The sequence below is a fragment of the Miniopterus schreibersii genome, assembly GCF_964146895.1.
Source record: "Miniopterus schreibersii genome assembly, chromosome: 8".
In the NCBI taxonomy this organism is placed as follows: Eukaryota; Metazoa; Chordata; class Mammalia; order Chiroptera; family Miniopteridae; genus Miniopterus; species Miniopterus schreibersii.
Window position 1 is genome coordinate 4,478,255 of NC_138109.1, and position 21,426 is coordinate 4,499,680.

The 21,426-nt window shown below is 49.5% G+C and overlaps 1 protein-coding gene across 3 annotated transcripts in view; it reads right to left on the reverse strand.

Moving 5' to 3' along the window:
• MFN2 (mitofusin 2) overlaps positions 1–16,442 on the reverse strand; it is a 28,268-nt gene extending 11,826 nt beyond the window's left edge. The window contains exons 1-7 of one of the 3 annotated variants that reach the window (XM_081146175.1): positions 16,179–16,442; positions 14,326–14,460; positions 13,817–13,901; positions 9,203–9,381; positions 5,229–5,364; positions 1,626–1,788; positions 828–952 (exon numbers count right to left, since the gene is read on the reverse strand). In XM_081146175.1, the coding sequence (XP_081002301.1) occupies positions 828–952; positions 1,626–1,788; positions 5,229–5,364; positions 9,203–9,377 (599 nt within the window). In that variant the 5' untranslated portion in view covers positions 9,378–9,381; positions 13,817–13,901; positions 14,326–14,460; positions 16,179–16,442. The remainder of the gene's footprint in view (positions 1–827; positions 953–1,625; positions 1,789–5,228; positions 5,365–9,202; positions 9,382–13,816; positions 13,902–14,325; positions 14,461–16,178) is intronic. The other 2 variants (XM_081146177.1, XM_081146176.1) reach the window with 2 other exon arrangements.
• Between the last annotated feature and the right edge of the window lie 4,984 nt (positions 16,443–21,426).

Genomic DNA, 21,426 nt, shown 5'->3' on the forward strand with positions numbered 1-21,426 from the left:
AACCAACATCAGGCTCACAGACCACAGGCCCTGTTCTTCCTGCTTTGACAGACCTGAGGCAGCCAAGCAAAGGAAGGAGACGGCTAGAGAGTGCAGAAAAATGGGGCCTGTCATCCCTCACTGGAGGGATTTTTACTTTTCCTTTCATAACATTCCAGATTGTCCAAAAATGTGTTTTCTACCACATGCATCTACCACTTTTACAAAAACATAATGATTTATAACTTCACTTCGGAGATAAACAATTAAGGTGAAGTGTTGCCCTGGCTGGGTAGCTCAGTTGGTTAACGCATCCCGCTATGCCAAGGTGGCGGGTTCAATCGCTAGTCAGGGCACATACAAGAATCAACCAATGAATGCATCAATAAGCGGAACAACAAATCCATGTTTCTCTCTCTCTCTAAAATAATTTTTAAAAAAGGTGAAGTGTCATATTTATGTGCGTCCAATAAGCACTATAGTACCGTATTTCTTGGTATAGTTGCAACCTGTCCACAAAGCAGGAGAAAAGGAAAGTGCTCCTTCAGCAGAAATAAAGTATAGCACGGACCTCACCCCCATACACCTATTAACACTGATTTGAGGCTCTGGCCACCCCTCCTCACAGGCCATCACTGGGACATCTTCAGGGCACTGATGCCAATGGGTACAGTAACTAGACCCTGGAGGAAATCCAAGAGGCGGGGGACTTGGTGGAGCCAGTTAGAAAGGAAGTAATACATAAGCAGAGCAACGACAGGGCCCAGGAGACACTGGCTTGGATGGTCCAGAAATGGGACACCCAGTCCTCTCATTTGAACCTCCTAGGGAGGCACCTTCCCTCTCACCTGTCCATCAGCACAAGGTCATCCTTCAGCAGTGGGCATTTGGAGTTGGGCCACATCACACTCACCATGCTGCCGGCATGCAGCTGCTCATCCTGGTGGAGAGCATGTGCCAGCTGGTTCACAGTCTGATGGGGAGAAGGGAAGGGACGTTCAGAGCTGAGGACCAGCCACCAGCCAATTTCCTATGCTGCCTGGCACAGCACAGTGGCCTGAGACTTCTGCCCAATTTGCTACCCCTTTCCTTTCACTCACACATCAAAAGTTAAGAGTTGGGCGTTCCCATAAGGACCAACTATATTTCACTCCTCTTTCAAGCTTCTTTCTCAGACACTGTCCTAAAGCTGATGGTGTTTGGTATTAAGTGTTTAAGAACCAAAATGAGCATCTGGCCCCAAACAAGAATGCAACTGGCTCTCAGAAAAATTAAAATGTACAAGCCCCTGGCTGGTATGTCAGAACCACAGAGCAAATGCAGAAATTGTTCTCTGGCAACATCCCCTCTTCAGGTCAAGAGAAAAGTCAGATGGTGGGCTGGGCAATATGCAGGGACTGCAGACTTCTGATTCCTGGTGCTCCAGGTGTCAGACCCTCCCTGAAAGAGCTCTCCTTCTAAACAGCTAGGGAACAGGGCTCCCCACCAGGGCACCACCGAGGCACCGCCCTCTCCTCAGAGGTGCTGTCAGTCCTGTCTTGTAGTTGGTCTAAGCCCAGACTCCCCCGCCAGGATGCCTGGGGCTGACAGGTGGGCCAGCACATGAGACCCTGCAGTCCTCCCCAGTCCCTGCCCAGCACCCTCACCTTGATGCTCCTCTTCTCCTCTGAGCCCTCCGTGAGGAGGAAGGCCTCGTGGCCATCTGTGCCCTCCACCCGCAGGAAGCAATTGGTGGTGTGGCCAATCCCAGAAGGCAGAACTTTGTCCCAGAGCATGGCGTTGATCACAGTGCTCTTCCCATTGCTCGTCCTGTGGGAAGGAGACACTGGCTGTCAGTGAGGCCACCAACAGCTTCATGTTGGGCTTCCACAATGAAGTTCCCAGCCTGCAAGTCCAAAACCTTGTTTTCTGCAGTGGAGCAGTGCGGACAGGCAGAGTGGGTGCTCTGCACTTGTGAAAATGGACAAATACCTCTGGCCTACGCCTGTGAGGTGCTCCTAGCTCATCACTACAAACCACATGCAAGGTACTCACACTGTGCGAAGCCAGCACAATGACAGTGTCCTTAAACAGGCCTACCACCGACGGCAAGCCTCTCAGCATCACTTACAGAGAGCACCTGAAGGAGACCCACTCCTTCTATTTGAAACCACTGACACCTCAGTCTAAGTGACCTCAGCCGAGTGACCCCAACGTCCCTGCTCTTCTCCCACTGTGCTCCACCTCACACATGAAGGCCCACTACGTCCATCCCAACTGATACTGCTGGCTACAGGAGAGACGCTGTAGCATTCCTGCCTTCCATGCCCCTTTCCTAGATTCTGGTGCTTCAAAACAGCTCAGCAGACTCGTCTGATCTGACAGCTAGCTCATGGAGATGAGGCAACCGATCGATGTTCCTCTCTCCCTCCCTTCCTCTTTCTCTCTAAAAATATCAAGTGAGGATTAAGAAGAAAAAAAAACTACAACTCAACATCAAACACCCAACTTAAAAATGAGCAGCCCTAGCTGGTTTGGCTCAGTGGACAGAGCGTCAACCTGAGCATTGAAGGGTCCCAGCTTTGATTCTGGCCAGGGACATGTACCTCAACCTCAGTTTCAGGCTTGATTCCCGGCCCCGGTCCAGGAGCGTGCAGTAGGCAACCAATTGATGTGTCTCTCTCACCTCGATGTTACTCTCTCTCTCTCCGTTCCACTCTTTCTGAAAAAGCCATGGAAAAAAAATATCCTCGGGTAAGGATTAAAAGAAAAAGGCCAAGGGCCCTGGCAGGTGTGGCTGCTGGTTGAGCGTCATCTGTGCACCAAAAGGTCGCCAATTCGATTCCCGCCCAGAGCACATGCAGGTTCAGTCCATTGAAGTAGGTACAGGAGGCAACCAATCAATGTTTCTCTCTCACATTGATGTTTCTCTCTCTCTCTAAAATCAATTTTAAAAAATGTGCAGCCCAGCTGGGTGTGGCTCAGAGGTTGAGATCGTGGTTCGATTCCCGGTCAGGGCACATGCCTGGGCTGCAGGATTGATCCACAGTAGGGGGTGTGCAGGAGGCAGCCAATCAATGACTCTGTCATCATTGATGTTTCTATCTCTCTCCTTCTCCCTTCCTCTCTATGAATTCAATAAAGACATATTTTTTAAAAAAAAGTGCAAAGGACTTAAACAAACATTTCTCCAAAGACACAGAGATAACCAACAAGCACATGAAAAGATGTTCAACATCACTAATCATCAGGGAAAAAAGCAAATCAAAACCACAATGAGATACCACCTCACACCAGTCAGGATGGCCAATGTGGCTCAGTGGCTGAGCACCGGACCATGAACCTGGAGGTCACGGTTCAATTCATGGTTCCATTCACGGTTCCATTCCCGGTCAGGGCACATGCTCGGGTTTGGGGCTCGATTCCCAGTCGAGGGTGTGCAGGAGGCAGCCAACCAATGACTCTCTCATCACTGATGTTTCTATGTCTCTCTTTCCCCTTTCCTCTCTTTTCTCTGACATCAATAAAGACATATATAGCCCAGCCGGGTGTGACTCAGCGGTTGAGCATTGACCTAGGATCCAGACGATCAGGGTTCAATTCCCGGTCAGGGCACATGCTCAGGTTGTGGGCTCGATGCCCAGTCGGAGGCGTGCAGGAGGCAGCCAATCAATGACTCTCTCATCACTGATGTTTCTATCTCTCTCTCTCCTTCTCTTTCCCTCTCTCTGAAATCAATAAAAATATATTTTAAAAAGTAAATAAATAATAAAATAAAGACATATGTACACACACATGTATATGTGTGTATATACATATTTTTTAAATATCTTTATTGATTTCAGAGAGAGGAAGGGAGAGGGAGAGAGAGATAGAAACATTGGTGATGAGAGAATCATCATTTATCGGCTGCCTCCTGCACGCCCCCAACTGGGGATGGAGTCCGCAACCTGGGCATGTGCCCTGACCGGGAATTGAACCCCGATCGCCTGGATCCTAGGTCACTGTTCAACCGCTGAGCCACGCCCGGCCAGGCTAAAAACACATTTTTAAAAAACAGAGCCCGGCCGGGCGTGGTTCAGCGGTTGAGCGTCGACCTAGGATCCAGGGTTCGATTCCTGGTCAGGGCACATGCCCAAGTTGCAGACTAGCTGATCAGTGACTCTCTCATCATTGATGTTTCTCTCTCTCCCTCTCCTTTCCTCTCTCTGAAGTCAATAAAGATATATTTTTAAAAAAATAAAAATAAAAAAATAAAAAACAACAGAAAACAAGTGTTGAGAGGATGTGGAGAAACTGAAACACTTGTGCACTGCTGGTGGGAATGTAAAATGGTGCAGTTGCCGTGGAAAATATGGTGGTTTCTCAAAAGTTAAAAATAGAATTACCATATGATCCAAGAATTCCACTGCTGAATTGAAAGAATTCCAAAAGAATTGAAAGCAGGGTCTTGAACAGGTATGTATCCACCCATGTTCATAGCAACACTACTCACAACAGCCAAAAAGTAGGAGCAACCCAAGTGTCCATCATGGATAAATAGATAAACAAAATGTGGTCCATCCATACACTGGAACATATTATTCCTTAAAAAGGAAGAAAATTCTGCCCGGCCGGGCGTGGCTCAGTGGTTGAGCATTGACCTATGATCCAGGAGATCGGGGTTCGATTCCCGGTCAGGGCACATGCCCAGGTTGCAGGATAGGCAGCCGATCAATGACTCTCTCATCATTGCTGTTTCTCTCTCTCTCTCTCTCTCTCTCTCTCCCCCTCCTTTCCTCTCTCTGAAATCAATAAAGATATGTTTAAAAAAAAAAAAAAGAAAAGAAAATTCTGACACAGCTACGACATGTGTGAACCTGGAGGACATTATGCTAAGGGAAATAAGCCAGTCACAAAAAGATGAATACTGTATGATTCCACTAATATGAGGTTCCCGGACAAATTCACAGAGACAGCAAGTAAACGGTGGTGGAATGGGGAGCTGTTCATCAATGGGCACAGTTTTAATTTTGCAAGAAGCTCTAGAGATGGAGGTGGTGACGGCTGCACGACAAGGTACATGTATTCCACGCTGCTGAACCGTACACTTAATAGTTAGTTACAATGGTACATTTTATTGTTATGTGTATTTTACTATGAGTAAAACTTTAAAAATAAGAAGAGCACCTTGGGTTACTCAGACTGTGGTCCTGCACAAGGTGTCTCCCTCCCTTCACCCCTCCGTCCCAGCAGAGAAGAAAAATGGTGTGAGGGCTTCAAGGACTCACCGGCCAAAAAAAGCCACTTTCATGTGTCGCCGGGCCAGCACCTCGCTGATGCCTCTCACTTTGGACAAGTAACCTTTGACGTCCAGAACCTGCTCTTCTGTCGTAACAGGGTCCAGTTCTGCATTCCTGTAGGTGTCTGGAGGTGGAGATTGAAAATGAATCAACACCTGGTCTAAGGAGTTCCACTGCCACAATCTGGAAGGGACAGAGCCCACCACTGCGGCTGCCTGCCGGTGCTGGGCTGAAAGTCCAGATTCCCTACTGTGAGGCCACAATACAGCAGTTATGCACATGGCTCCCAGGAGCAGGACTACCTGGTTCCAGTGCAGGCAAGGAGGTGCTGGGCTCACCTCTTCCTAGCTCTGTGACCACAGGCAAATGAACCTTTCTGGGTCTTAGTTTCCTCACCCTTAAAATGGAGAAAACAGTACCTACCTCATGTGACTATTGCAAGAATCAAATGAATTAAAACATAAAAGGTGCTAAAAATGGTGGCTAGTGAATATTCAAATATTAACTGCCATCATTTACTTTTATGTGTATTACTTAAGAAATACTTACAGCCTGGCCGGGCGTGGCTCAGCGGTTGAGCATCGACCTGGGATCCAGGCGATCGCGGTTCGATTCCCGGTCAGGACACATGCCCAGGTTGCGGGCTTGATCCCTGGCAGGAAGCATGCAGGAGGCAGCTGAGAATGACTCTCATCATTGATGTTTCTATCTCTCTCTCCCTCTCCTTTCCTCTCTCTGAAATCAATAAAGATATATTTTAAAAAAAGAAATACTTACAAAGTTCTCACTACATGCCAGGCATTGTTCTGATCATTTTTTTTTTTTTAAATATATCTTTATTGATTTCAGAGAGAGGAAAGGAGACGGAGAGAGAGAGATAGAAACATCAATGATGAGAGAGTCATTATCAGCTGCCTCCTGCATGCTCCCTGCCGGGGATCAAGCCCGCAACCTGGGCATGTGTCCTGACCGGGAATCGAACCGCGATCGCCTGGATCCCAGGTGGATGCTCAACCGCTGAGCCATGCCTGGCTGGGCTGTTCTGATCACTTTTCAAACACAGTGTCATTTACCAATCTCAGAGTTAGTGAATGGCAGAGCCAGGAAAGGGACTGAGCAGCCTGGTTCCGAAGTCCTGGCTCTTAGCCACCCTGTGTACCTTCCCAAGGCCCTTTCTGATTGGGCACTGCCTCTGCCCCTGCTGGGTCTCTTGCCATCCCGCTGCCTCACATTCCACCTCTCCATGTCCCCACACTCACCATGCAACCTCCTTACTCAGTGCTGTCCCTGATCTACACTCTGAAGAATGAATACACTGCCTTGGGGCCCTCTGGCTCATTCCCACTTAGCTCCAGTTCTAACTCGAACTGCACAGCCCCCAGGAAGCCTTCCCTGACACCCCCAACCCATGTCATGTCCCCTTTCTGTGCTCCCAAAGCACCCTGTACTTCTCCCATCTCAGCACTTATTTCACCAAAGTACAACTGTCTAGCTTACCTGTCTACCACATGAGGGCCAAACTGTCTGATCCCAGCACCCAGTGCTCAGCAGATGCGCAATATTTGCTAAGTGAAGGAGCCCAGGGATCACTGCACTGTCTTTTCCCAATGGCAGACAGAGATTATGACAGATGGAGCGACCGAGCACGATCCTGCCCCACCCCACCTTACGCTGGCAACAGGAAGATGTATCAGCAGGCCAGAGAGTAGACCGGAGTCTGGCTCCTCAGCACACTCACGCTGCGATGGACTAAATGCTCATGCCCCCATGTGATGTATGTGGTATGACGGCATATGGAGGTGGGGCCTTCGGGAGGTCATGACGGTGAAGCCCTCACGATCGGGCTTAGAGCCCTTATTAAAGAGACCCCTGAGAGCTAGCCAGCCCCTTCTGCCATGTGGTTACATGTAAGATTTCAGAGAAAAGACAGTAGTCTAGAGAGCTGGCCCTCTCCAGACACTGAGTCGGCTGATGCCTTGACCTTGGACTTCCCAGCCTCCAGATTTTTGTGAGAAGTAAATGCTTGTCATTCATAAGCCACTCAGTCTATGGTATTTCTATTACAGCAGCCCAAACAGACTGAGACACCTGTGAACCACTGGGCTGGCAGGCCCCAGGCCTGAGAACACTCCCACAGCATCTGAGCACAACTGGCATTTCAGAGACTGCCCAGTGAGTTACCTAGAACATTCCTCCCTTACATGGGCACATGGGCTCGCCTTTGGCACGTACCTCAGAGGAAGCTGGCTCTAATGCGTATGGCTACATTATAAGAAACAGGCAGTAAGCCAATAAACTCTCAGTCCTAATGCAGTGACTATCCCCTCCCCTAGCCAGGGCAATCCCAAACCCACCTCAGGATCACTCCAGCTCTTTCCTTTTCAGTCTACCAACAGGAGAGGCCTCATATCTTCACAAAAAAGAGAAATCAAAATACCATTCCTAATGCCATCACATAAAAACCTTCATAAGCAAGTGCTTGTCCACAGCGCCATCTGAGTAAGTGACTCAGAGGGTCAGTCTGTGCTCTGGGAAGACAATGGCCTGGTCTGCCCCATCCCTACAAGCCCACTGCCAGGCACAGCAGAGCTACTGCTAAAGCAGCATGGAATGAACTGGAATAATTTCTACAACCAACCTTATAACTTTAAAGTTCAGATTTTTAAACTGAACAAATATGTAGGAATTACTTTCTCCTGCATCAAGCACATGCTGGGGGCAGGGCAGAGACAACAGCCCACTTTTAGTCTCAGTCTGTTCGGGCTGCTATAACAGTACCAGACTGGGGGGCTTACACACAACAGAAATGTACTGCTCGTTTCTGGTGGCTGGAAGTCTCAGATCAGGGTGCCAGCTGGTTGGGTGAGGGCCCTCTTCCAGTTTGCAGACTTCTCCTGTGTCCTTACCTGGTGGCAGGGGTCTGGAGAGCTTTGTGGGGTCCTTTGTAAGAGCACAAACCTCATTCATGAGGGCTCCACTGCCATGACCTAATCACCTCCCAAAGGCCCCCACCTCCTAACACCATTACATGGGCCTTAGGATTCCAACATGTGAATTTGGGGGGACACAAACATTCAGAACACAGCACTGGACATATTTCCTTTCTTTTAAGTAGCACCCTGACATGTAAACCAGGCAGAAGCCAAGCCACTCTAGTGGAAAACAGTGGAGAGAAGCGTATCCCTGTGACATTTCCACTGAACTTGTAGGGTGCCACAGACTAGAACTTGTAAACCCCTGGTCTCGCCTGAGCCCTGCTTTCATAAATGAGGAGACCAAGGGCAGATAAGGCTCAGCAACCAGGTCTTCACTGACAGCCCAGGACCTGGATCCAGGTGTGCCTTCAAGAGGGAGCCTGAGAAAGTGAGCAGCTGGAGATGGCGCTCAGACTGAGCGGGACCCTGGGAACCAGTCCTTCTCTGCTGATATAACAGGGACCACAGGTTGGGCTCAAATTAGTAACTAATGGAAACGGTGCTAGTGATGTAAGTTTCCTATTCATAGTCCTACTATCTAAAAATATCAGAGAGAACACCCTGGTCAGAAACAAACAACACCCAGAACCAACCCAGTATTAATGGCAGCCAGAACTGGGCCAAGGAAAACACCTGGACTTTGGAGTCAGAGACGCCTGGGGTAAAGTTCCCGTGCGTCACTTACAGAGTATCGCACACTCTCAAACCTCCATCTGTTTGTGCTTTAGATGGGGATAAGATTCACCCACCCCTCGTGATTAAATGAAGCAGTACACACAGAATTCTTAAATGACAGTCCCCGTTTTCCTGGTCAATCTCCCTGGAGCCCAGCTCCACGTGATTCCAAGCAGAGTACTGCTGAAGGTGACAACCCATCTGGGTATGAGCTCCCCAAGACCAAGCCTGTTCCCACACACCCCCAAATCCTGCCACCTAAATATCAAAACTGACAGAAGCAGGTCTGGCTCAGCAAGTTGCCCAACTCACCTTCAAGGAAGGTGGCGCTCTCTTGAATGTAGGCCCCTAGCTGCTCAAAAATGCCATTGATCTTCTTCTTGGCAGTGACAAAGTGCTTGAGTGGGGAAGCATTCACCTCAGCCATGTGTCTCTTATCCTTCTTGATTGTGACAACGGAGTTGCATCGAGGGAAGAACAGGGACATCGCGCTGTAAGAGAAGACAGCATGAGCGAACCCAGGAACACCCAGCTTGGGCGTTCTGCCAGGGATAAGGCAGGGTGCAGTAGGGGGACTAGGACCAGCCCCAGGGTCCATGGAGAACACAGGCCCTCTAGGACCAGAGCAGGGTGGGGGAAGTACAAGCCACATCTCGAGTAGGCAAGGACGTCTCAGGACACTAGGGCGACTCCCTGTCACACAGTGTGGGCACTCACACCCCGGAGTCAGGCCCTGAGTTCAGGCCTAGCACTAGCCATTCCTTGCCTGTTGAACAGTGACAGGCCCTGCCTTCCCCACCTCAGAGAGACGGGGAGGAATCGAGAGGTGACACACAGAGAAGCCCTTCTCTGGGTCTTAGGCCGGAAAGCGTGGCAGAAATCTCACTTATTTCCTACACATCGCCTACCTGAGAAACAGCGCTGAATAGGGAGAGCAGTGAGAGGAAGTGATGCTCGGGATCAGTGACTCCCACCACCCTCCCCCGGCCACTCACTGTCCGGGTCCCGACAGCCCTAATTTCTAACAGATTTTGGGTTTGGGGTGGGCATAAGGAAGGATGCTCCTCAAGGGAGAGGTCTATAATTTACTTAAAACCATTTCTCGGTCTCCCTCATTATCAACACGTGCACAACAGGAAACATGGGAACTAAAAGGTAAAAAAAACAGTAAGCCCACTGCGCATGAACGAGGGGCTATGTAGTGACTCAGACAAGCTCAGTGGCCTAAAAGGGCCTCACAGGATGTGATGAATGCCTAGCTGGGCAGGTCATGGGGGGCAGTCACACCTCAGGCCTCTAATGCCTCAGTGAAAGGTAAATCTCTGCCATAACCTTCTGCTCTGGGGCACCTGGGTTAAACCTGTGAAATGCCAGAGTGATCCCCTTTCTCAGACCCCTCAGAGGCGTCACCACCCTCACAGGAGCACATATCTTGTCCCTATACCATCTCTATTTACTGTACATGTTAAATGTTAACTACTCTGTACCCACCCATGTCAAAGAAGTATGATCTCTCCATTTTACTTTCTATCCAATCAGAGGTTTCCTGGCTTTGCTCTCCCCACCTTAGTGTACCATCAGTGGATGTCACATAATCATCCTTATGTTCCCCCCTTGATTCCAAATGCATAAAAAGAGCAGCAAAACAGCCACTGTCCACAGCATTTTCTCAATCTTGCTTGCGGACATGTCCTTGTTTGGCTCTAATAAACTCTTGTAAAAAAATGTTTCTATAGATTTGGAAGTTCTTAGGTGGATACCACCACCCTGTGATAAGCAGTTAACATTTATCAACACAGCCTGTTTCTGTGTAGGTGGCTCTTTTGCTCTCACTCAATCACACACATCTTCCCAGCCTATTTTTTTCAGATAGCAGTAACATGTTAGGGGCCACGAGACCTCACTCCAAAGTCCTAGAGATCTTTGGCTAAAGTAAAGCAGGCAGACAAACCAGAGAAGGTGCCATCCAGATGTGGTTGGGAATCTCTGGTCCCCGAAGTAGACTGCTCCTCAGAGATCCCACTACACAAGAGCTACTCCACCAGCATAGCCCTCCATCCTGGGGAGTCAAAGGAAAAAGGCCCCTCCAAGGATGACTCAGTGTGCACAGCCGTGTGGGTGTGCCTGGCTCTACCCTCCCCCAAACCCAGCAAATTCCTGTCCACCACTCCCTCTCCAGCAGCCCTAATCACAGTGCCATCAGCTCTCTCCCCGACCAAGCATTTGCTCTATCTGGGAGAGGCGTTGCTCATGAGTAAGCATATATGAGAAACTTCCAAAGGGTGTTGAGTAAGTTCATGAGCAGAAAGCATATCTAGAGAAAGTATAGTTAGCATAATAACTGAAAACTGGCTCTTAGGAACTAACCATCCCAAAGACTGGGCAGGAAAACAGACCCACAGGGAAATAGGAACCCACCACATGTTCTGCCTAGAGACACCAATTATTTTGCACTGTTAATGATTCCTGGGGAGATAAAAGTGACTGTATGTCCATCTCTACCTTCCTACTCAGTAAAACGCCACAACTGCGGGAGAGGTTTTCTTAGCATGGAGGCCACATGTTAAGGGCTTAAATAAGAGAGCCAGCAGAGCTCTGAGAAGGGACATTGGGAAGAAAATACCACTAGCTCCTTTAACACAGAAAAGGAGAGAGCAATGAAATCAGGCTGCTGTGCCCAGCAGTTATGACTGTTAGAGAGACAGGAATGGACGCAAGCAAGAGGAAAACCACTGGAGGGAGAAGAAAAGGGATCTGAGGTGGGGCCTGATGTGTTGCAGACAATAGATTCCAGAATGACACAGCTGGGTGCAAGTTGTGCTTGTCTACTTCTGGGATATATAAACTTGAGCAGGCTATTTAACCTCAGAGCCTTGGATTCCTCACGTGTATAACAGGTGTGATACCCACAGACTAAGAAGAGTAGGAACGACATAGTAGGAATGGCATAGAACGAGCTCAAGTTAGCTTCACCATGTTATACGGCAGCAACAACAAACTCTACCAGCAAGATCACAACACCCAGCCTTCAGGAAAGGGCAGATGCAACCCCGCCACATACCCACAGCTCCCCCACCTGCTGCCATGAGGATGAGTAAACAGGTCTGCTCAGCCAAGAAGGTACTAGCTTGCAGGCAGCAAGTTCCCTGAGATCAGCTGGGCTTTTAGAGGCAAGTGCTTTCAAGTTCTGGTCATTGTTTGCAAGTCCAAAGGATATGAAACCAAAGGTGTTAGTGTTCAGTAAGTGCAAGATTCAAAGGCATACATGCTAGTAAAAGTTTAGTGATTGCATGTTAAAGGTCTATGGGATTCCAGCTTGTCCAGGAGCTGACCTGCTCTCACCATTCCCCAACTTGTCCATGCCCCACATCACACACGTGGAACCTCTCACGTGGAACCTCCAACCCCTCCAAACTCTCATTTCTCTGGCTATGTTAATTCTCAAGCTGAGATTCCATGTTTGTATTGCACTTGCTGCTTTCAACCTGGAGTCCTGTTTCCTTTTTACTCATTTGACTCCTACTGTCCTTCTAGACCCAACTCTAGTGTCACCCCCTCCATGAAGCCTTCCCTGATGTCTCCATGGAGGACATACAACCTTACCAGATGTTTTAGTTTTTTACCTCACTCTATCTCCCTGTCTAGTCTGTGAGCTCCTAGAAAGCTAGTGTCTGACACAGAGCAGTGATCTATGTCCATTTCTACTTCCCTCCTCCACAACTGTGAGAAACATAGTTAGAGTGAGTGAATGCCCTTATGGGCAGTACCTTCTTACCCATCCATCCCTGGAACACCCAAATCTACTTTTTTCCTAAAAGCAGCTTTTGACTAAGCATATGTTTCTTAGTACTTGGAGCTCAGTGAGTCACGAGTTGAACAATCCTTTCAGATTCTAGGATTTAATCCTTCCAAAGAGCAAGCTGGACATGCATAAGTGCACAAACAAACCAAAGTTGCAAAGCATATGCTCACAAGCCAGGATAGGGCCCCCACTATCTTAGGGCTTTGCCTGCTGGCTTTCTACCCTGCCAGAGTGGTGGGAGGCGACTGGGTTCCTGTTCCTCTGGAAAGCCCTGATAGTTAGTCCTCACTTTACCACAGGGCTCACCGCAAGCATGTGGGGTACAGCTGGGCCGGAGTCCAGCTCCAATATCAGCTATACACTGTGCTTACAGATGCTGTGACTGCTGCAAAGTAATTTTGAGGTCATAGTTTCAGACAGGTTATGAAAGCATTTCCCAACAGTGGTCCACAGCACTCTAGTGCACCCAATGTTCCATGTAGAATCAATCTGTACGGCACTATATGCTTCAGACCCCCTCCACTGGAGCACATGAGCACAGCAAAGACTTTGGGAAGCAAGGCCTTTTGTAAAGACTAGTTTAACCATACTTAATGCAGCCTTTCACAAATTTATTTGAAGAAACCCTTCTTTTATGTAACAGTTTTTAAAATCCTGAGGATCACACTTTGGGAAAAGCCTCATGAATCCTAGTAGTCTCACACTCCCACCCCAAAGAACTACTAGGGGAACAATATTAAAAGACTGTTGTTGCCCTGACCAGGTGGCTAAGTTTGTTGGAGCATTGTCCCGTACACCAAAAGGTCAAGGGTTCAACTGCCAGTTAGGGAAACCGATTGATGTTTCCCTCTCACATCAATGTTTTTCTCTCTCTCCCCCCTCCCTCCTTCTCTCTCAAATCAATAATAATAAAAGATTGTTACTAATATTAACCTAAGACCAGAATCAAACCCAATTCTAAACTGAAACTATTAGCACTCCAAGGTAATCAAAACTTTGCCTCAACTTAGGCTATTAGTAGAGAAGTATTAGGTGTCTTGGGTGTAGGGAGAGCAGTAGCAAAATTCACTGCAAGATATGTCTGGATCCCAAGCACAGTCCCTGGATCCACACCACCTCCTTACCCAGATTTATGTACAGCAACTCCTAGCAGGGAAAATAAAATGGATCCACGGATCGTCTGCTGGCACAACTGGAACAGAGGAGAAGCTGAGAAATTGAAACAAAAGAGTATACAGGATAAAGGGGGCAGAGCTGACTCTTAGAAGAGCCATGATAAGGAACCAATCTCCGCCGGGCAGAGAGCGGGAGGGTGGAGTCAGCACAGCAGAAAACAAGGAAGACTAATTCTTCAGAGAGTTCAGAGAGCCCAGCTACTTTCTGAACTGTCCAGATGCTATAAAATGTCTTATTTAATTCTCAGTTCCACGGTGTGTTCAAACAGGCTCTCTCAGCAAGCAGTGAAATCCTCCACAGAAACAGAAAGGAGACAGTTTTCCAAGACAGGTTGGAAAACTCCAGCTCTGCACAAAGATGACCCCATCCAAGAGACTTGCCACTGGATGCCAAACAGGGCACATCCCTTTCCACTCAACCCAGATCCAGAGTAGCAGGTTTCAAAGCCACCACTTACTTTTTGGATGGTGAAAAGACCTTCACAGGGTGGGCATCATGGACGTGGCTGGATCAAAATGATGGAAAGTATTTCAGTTCTCCTCTGTCTCAGATTGAGGTTGGCTACTGATTGTGTTAACTCCAGCAGTTTCAACTTTGGAAAGAAAAAGGGACATGTCAAGAGACAGGAGAAAAAAAAAACAACTGGTGTGCAAAACATGACTAACAGGTATAAAGCTAAACAGACTCATCCCTGAGGGAAGCTTACTCATTGAGGTACTGGGTGACATGTGAAGTGCCCTGAGGAAAAACAGGACACGAGGGTGTGGGGCCAATCCTGGGTGTGCACAAACATGTATTCAGTCATGTGCTGGTAAGAAGGAGGCGTGCTGGTAGAGGCAAATCCAGAGTGGTGAGAGGAGAAGGGGGAGGGGAGGGGAGGGGAGGGGAGGGGAGGGGAGGGGAGGGGAGGGGAGGGGAGGGGAGGGGAGGGGAGGGGAGGGGAGGGGAGGGGGAAGGGGAAAGAGAGAGGAGGGGAGGGGAAGGGGAGAGGAGGGGGAGGGGAGGGGGAGGGGAGGAGGGGAGGGGAGAGGAGGGGGAGGGGAGGGGGAGGGGGAGGAGGGGAGGGGAGGGGAGGGGAGGGGAGGGGAGGGGAGGGGAGGGGAGGGGAGGGGAGGGGAGGGGAGGGGAGGGGAGGGGAGGGGAGGGGAGGGGAGAACCCTGACAAGGACTGGGCTGGAGGCTGTGGAACTGAGAACTAGAGACAGGAGGGTGAGGGTGAGGAAGAGAAGTGGAACTCAGTAAAAGCATGTGTGCCAGGTGCTGTAAAATGTCTTATTTAATTCTCCATTCCACGGTGCAAACAGAGGCTTGGAATACTTAAAAGACGTAGAGACCACTAGTTAAGCGACCAGGCTGAGAACGGAGATACCCCTCCCTCTGACTCTAACGCTCCCTTGTTTTCAAGTATGTGAGAAGGGCAATGACCGGAGCCCTTTCTGGGATGAGGGAATGGGGGAAGACAGAGAAATTGGAGCCCGGCAGGGCGTGGCTCAGCGGTTGAGCGTCCACCCAGGATCCAGGCCATCAGGGTTCGATTCCCGGTCAGGGAACAGGCCCGGGTTGCGGGCTCAGTCCCCAGTCGGGGCCGTGCAGGAGGCAGCCGATCAATGACTCTCATCATTGATGTTCCTGTCTCTCTCTCTCTCTCTCTCTCTCTCTCCTTTCCTCTCTCTGAAATCAATAAAGATATATTTTAAAAAAGAAAGAAATTAAAGAAATAGGGCAATGAAGGATTACAAGAGAGGGGAATGGGCAGTTTTTGGCTTCATGCACCCAAAGGGCCAACCATTCGGCATTTTCTGGGTGCCTTCGCGCCTTCTTTATGTGCGCTAGGCCGAGAGTTAGGGATGGGTAAAACAAAGCAGTCCCTGCCCTCAAGGGCCTCACCGTCGGGGTGGAAGTCAAACAAGTAAATAGACAACCACAGGAGCGCGTGAGAAGTGCCCGAGGCAGGGGAGTCAGCGCGGGGCGCCCCGGGGAGGGGCCTGGGCGCTCACCCCGCGCCGAGTCAAAGCCGGCTAATGTAAAGGCGCGAGGAAGAAAAGGAGAAAGGGCACGGGGGCGTGAGAAGTGGCCGAGAAGCCTCAGGGGACCCCACCCCGAGTCCCGCCCCCTCTTCTCAGGGCCGAGGCGGGCCCGGCGGCGAGACCAGGGTGTGGGGACGCCCGCCCGCCCGCCCGGCTCTGGATCCTCAGGGCCCCCAGCTTCCCATCTCAGGGGCCCCAGCATCCCACGCCGGGCCGCTCAGGCCTCGCCGGGCTGCGCTGAGCCGGGCCCGTCCCCACCGCCCCGGCGCGCTCGCCCTCTCACCTTCACCTTCCCGGCCTCACGGCAGCCATCATGCCCCCGACGTCACCAGCCGGCGCCGGCCCGAGGAGAGGCGGGAGGCGCGGGACGGAGGCGGGTGTCCCCAGCCGCCGCAGGGGTGCCGCTGTGGCCCGGGTGAGTCGTTGGACCCCCGAACCCAGCTGGCTGGACCGTCACCCTCGTCACGGGCCAAGGGCCTACCCGCTCGGCGACTGCGGAGGCATCTCGGCGCGCTCCCTCACCGCGCCGGCGTCCCAGGCCGATGACGTAAGCGTCGGGGCTCCCGCTGCATCATGGGGGCTGTAGTTCCGCCGGGAGCCCGCCTGCGCTGGGGTGGGCGGGGCCTCCAGCTGTCAAAGGGGAAAGAAAACAAGGGCGTGGGTTAGAGGTTCCCGCTTTCTGCTTCGTTGGCCCCGAGCCTGATGCCGAGGCCTCTGCCAGCTCTGGAATCTAAGCTTTCGTTTTGTAATTTTAGAGAAGCGCTCTCAAGAGGAACACAGGAAGCACGTGGGAGCCCGCTGCCCTTCAGTTGACTTTGAGAAGGAAGAACAGCATCGACACTCTCCGAGCAGGTACTTAACGTGCCTCGTTTCAACCAACCTTCACAACCGTTCCAGGAGCCTCAGAGAGATCACACATGGCAGATCACTGGGCTTCATTATGTGCCAGGCACCAGGATACAGCAGTAAGCGGGTCTCCTGATAGCCCCAGTCACCTAAGGGGAGGCCCCAAGCCCCGACTCCCCAGTATGCCAGCCACCAGTCACATGGGGCCTGGCAGCCCCTGGTGTGAATTGAGATGTGCTGGACGACTTAATACCAAAAAAGTACGTAAACGATCTTATTGATATTTTTGTATTGATTATGTGTTCAAGTTGTGAACTTAAAAAGGGGGGTCCTGTGGAAAGTAACCTCGCCAGGTGATCTGAGCGTAAATTCCGAACTGGGCCAGTCCTAGTGGGTAGTCACACCCCAGGCATACAAACTTGTGACTAAAAGGCTCATTTTTGCCTTAAGCAAGCCGTCCGTTGTTCCTGTCCATCTAGGTTAACACACCTTTGAAATGCCCCCTTTCAGACCCCTTGAGACAGCACGAAACCTTAACTATTCTGTAACCCCCATTTCCAGATGGCTTCCTCCCGCCTTCACGTAATCTTCCTTACATTCCCTCAATTTCAAATGCATAAAAGAAGCTGCCACACTCTTTTCTCTGGAGCATTTGAGAGCTTCCTCCAGGCCTGTGTCATCAGTTTGGCTCAAATTCTCTTATAAAAATTCTCTACACTTTTGGACGTTTCTCACGTGGACCAAGTGATAATATTTTGGATAAATTGATTTAAATAAAATATATTACTAAAATTAAGTTCACTTGTTTCTTTTTACTCTAAGAAATGTGGCTACTGAAAAATCTAAAATTGCATAGTGGCTCGCTGTGATATTGTGGTTTATAATAATAATATATATATATACACACACACACACACACATATATATATATATATATATATATATATATATATATATATATATGGTCTTATATGGTCTTTGTCCACTGTTCCTGGCACATAGCTCCTGAAATCCTTAAAATTTTCTATTTAAGAACCATAGGGGCATCTCGTTATAGTACTTACAAATAAAGTCATCAAATAAAGGTGAAAGTGGTATCTTTTGTTACTGGTAACAAGCCCCCTTTCATCTGAGTTGATGTTAATGAGTGACTTTTGGAAAGCTTCTCAGGCTGGGAGCTGGTTGCCAGGGGAGCCAATGATGTGATTAGAGGGTTGGAACTTTCAGCCTCCCCACTCCCTCAACTTCCTGGGAACCAAGAGGAGCTGGACATTGACTTGATCACGGATGGCCAATAATTTAATCAATCGTGCCTCGGTAATGACACCTCCATAAAAATCCTTGAATTACAGGATTCAGAGAGCTCCCAGGCTGGTGAACACTTGGAGGTGCTGGGAGGATGGTGCACTTGGAGAGAGCCTGGAAACTCCTCACCCCTTCCCACATACCTTGTCCTATGCATCGCTTCCATTTGGCCATTCCCAAATTGTATCCTTTTATAATAAACTGGTAACTAGTAAGTAAACTGTTTTCCTGAGTTCTATGAGCCACTCTAGCACATTAATTGAACCCGAGGAGGGGGTCGTAAGAATCTCTGATTTATAATTGGTCAGTGAGGGGAAAATATAATTTTCCCTCCTACCCTTTTAAGTTCCTCTGGCTGGACTAATAATCAAATTAACATGAGACAGATTTACAGGAGAAAATTGCCAAATTATTATATACGTACATACATGGGTTCCATAAGAATATGAGGACGCCCCCAGGACAGATGGGGCAGTTAAGACTTATATGCCATCTTGAGCTAAGAAGAAGGGTGGGGTTTGTGATTTGGGACTTCGAAGGTCAGGAAGGCAATTCATGTGGAAATAGAAAAGTAAATGTTTAGTAAATAATTGTTTGTTGGGGAATTAAAACCTGTGCTCTTGCAGAAAAATAATTGTTTGCTGGGTCATTAACATAGGACACAGAGAGGACCCTTAATTTTGCCAGGCTCCTATCATACCTATTTCACATTAAACTATAGTTATCTATGAAAATACTCTCTTCCTGGAGCAGGACTTCTATATTTATTCTTTTTTATTTTATTTTTTTAGAGAAGGGAAGGAAGAGAGAGAGAGAAGCATCGATTTGTTCCACTCATTTATGCATTCATTGGTTGATTACCATGTGTGCCCAGACTGGAGATCGAACCCAAAACCTTGGCATATCGGGGACAACACTCTAACCAACTGAGCTACCCGACCAGGGCTGAATTCTTTTAGTTAGGAGGTTAGGGTTGGAAGGTCAATGGTTCTTTCTGATCTTTTGTTTCTTAACCAGCTTAAAATAATCAGTATCCCAAAAGGTGCATTTTGGGCGGCAAACTCTTCCTCTCATAGGCCAGCAGCACAGGTGACAACCTGGATTTGTGACTAGTGTTTGAATAAGGGAAGGGGCAGTCTTATGGGACTGAGCCCCTAACTTGCTATCTCCAGGTAGATAGTGTCCGAATTGAGTTAAATTTTCAGGACACCCTTTCGGTGCCTGCTGAGACTTTGGAGAATTACTTGGTGTGGGGAAAACCCCACACATTTGGCGACCAGAAGTTTCAGAAGTGGAGTGCTACGTGGAGCATAAAGGGAAATAGAGTTTTCTATTTCTACTGGACAGCACTGATCTGTAACCATGGAGAACCTGGCCACAAAGACTGCAGGAAGCAAGCCCGTACCCGCGGGATCTACCAGCTTATCTGTTCCCAGTGGGGTTGCTCAGAGGAAGTTGTCCAGACCTATTGCCCTGAGCCAGCCAGTGGCCTGGAGTCAGAGTCAGACTCTGGACCTTGGGGCTGCAGCCAGACACCGCCTCGGGGTGTGGCCAGGCCTCTGGGACGTGATTGCCATCACATCAGGCCTGTAACAGCCGCCTTGCAGCGCTGCTGCTGCTTCCCCAAGCTCCCTGGCCCCCAAGGAGATGGGCAGTTCTGCCAGGGCGGGATCTGCATTCCACTTCCTTTCCCTTCTGCGGCAGTCTCGCCCCAGTTAGGCGGAGGCCTGGAGGGTCTCCTTCCTAAACATCTGTTCTATCTCTTCCCTCCTGCAAGCTCTGGCCTAGGCCCTGGTCACCTGCCTGGACGGCTGCAGGAGCCTCGGCATCCGTTCCAGCTTTCCGGTCTGGCCCTCCGCCCTGTACCCCGTGTTTCCTCTGAAACAGCTTCAAGCTGTGAGGCCTCCACGACACGACCCCCAGTGCGGCTGAGTGTTTCTGGGGCGGACTGCAGGGCGGGACACTGTGCATCTGTAGACCTCTCTCTTCTACGTTTCCTGTTTCTATTTTGATGGACTGGACTAGAATTTCTCAGTGGACTGGAATTGCATTTGTAGTCAGAAAAAGCTAAAAATACCCCTAACACAGACACACACACCTTGGATGTGCACAGATCAGCTCAGAAAGGACACCCAAGAAACAGATTAGATATGGTTGCTTCTCAGGAGAACTGGGCAGTCCAGGGTGAGAGAGGAGAAAGGAGTTAAGATTTGTGCTGTTTGTGTTTTGTTAATCTGCACCCGAGGATATTTTTGTAATTGAATTTTTCTTAGAGAGAGTGAAAGGGAGGGAGGGAGGGAGGGAGGGAGGGAGGGAGGGAGGGAGGGAGGGAGGGAGGGAGGGAGGGAGGGAGGGAGGGGAAGGAAGGGAGAGAAGAGAGAGAGAGAAACATGGATGTGAGAGACACATCGATTGGTTGCCTCCCGCATGTGCCCTGACTGGGGCGGGGATGGAACCTGCAACCCAGGTACGTGCCCTTGACCGGGAGTTGAACCCAAGACCCTAGGTTAGGCCGACATTCTAACCACTTAGCCACACCGGCCAGGACAAGATTTGTGCTGTATGAATTTACCATGGGCCAATTTAAAAAAAAACAAACATCTTTAGAAGGCATATGCAAAAGCTCCAAATGACTCCAATTAAATCGTATAGCCCACCTCTTGTTAGCCTGGGAAAATGGGCTCTGAGTCTGACCCTTCCACCCCGCCCATACCAGCCACCCTGCATTCTCTGACCCTACCTGTCCCTGCCTGGCTGGCTCCAGCGCCTGACCTGGGGAGTCTCCCCGCCTATTGGAAACCTCCTCCCGTCCAGGGCCTGCTCAAAGAGCAACTTCTGCCAGGCTTCTGTCTCAACACTACTCAGATTCTGGCCTGGGTAATTCTTGGTTGCAGGGAGGAGCTGCCCTGTGTACTGTAGGATGTTTAGAAGCATCCCTGGCCTCTACTCACTAGTGTAGTAGCATTTCTCGCCCCCTCCAAAAATGCCTTCAGACATTTCCAAATGTCCCCTGGGGGCAAAATCACCTGTATTTGAGAAGCACTGTGTTAACACAAGCCACCAGTATGTCCTGTTCCCTGCAGCAGTTCTGACAGCCATGTGGCACTTATCACACTGGTCCACAGTGAACTAAGTGCATTTGGTTCTTTCTGTCCTGCCTGCTTACTGCAGGGTGCCTGAGGGCAGGGACCAGATTCTGGCTGAAATCATAATCAAATCTCTGTCCCTACCACTTACCTGTGTGACCTTAGGCCAATTACTTGGCCTCTCTGAGCCTACATTTCCTCATCTATAAAAAGGAAATAACAGCTGTATCCTAGAGGGCTGTGTGCCTAGTGCCCAGCCCATAGCAAGGGATGGACAGATGCTGGCTTTTGCTA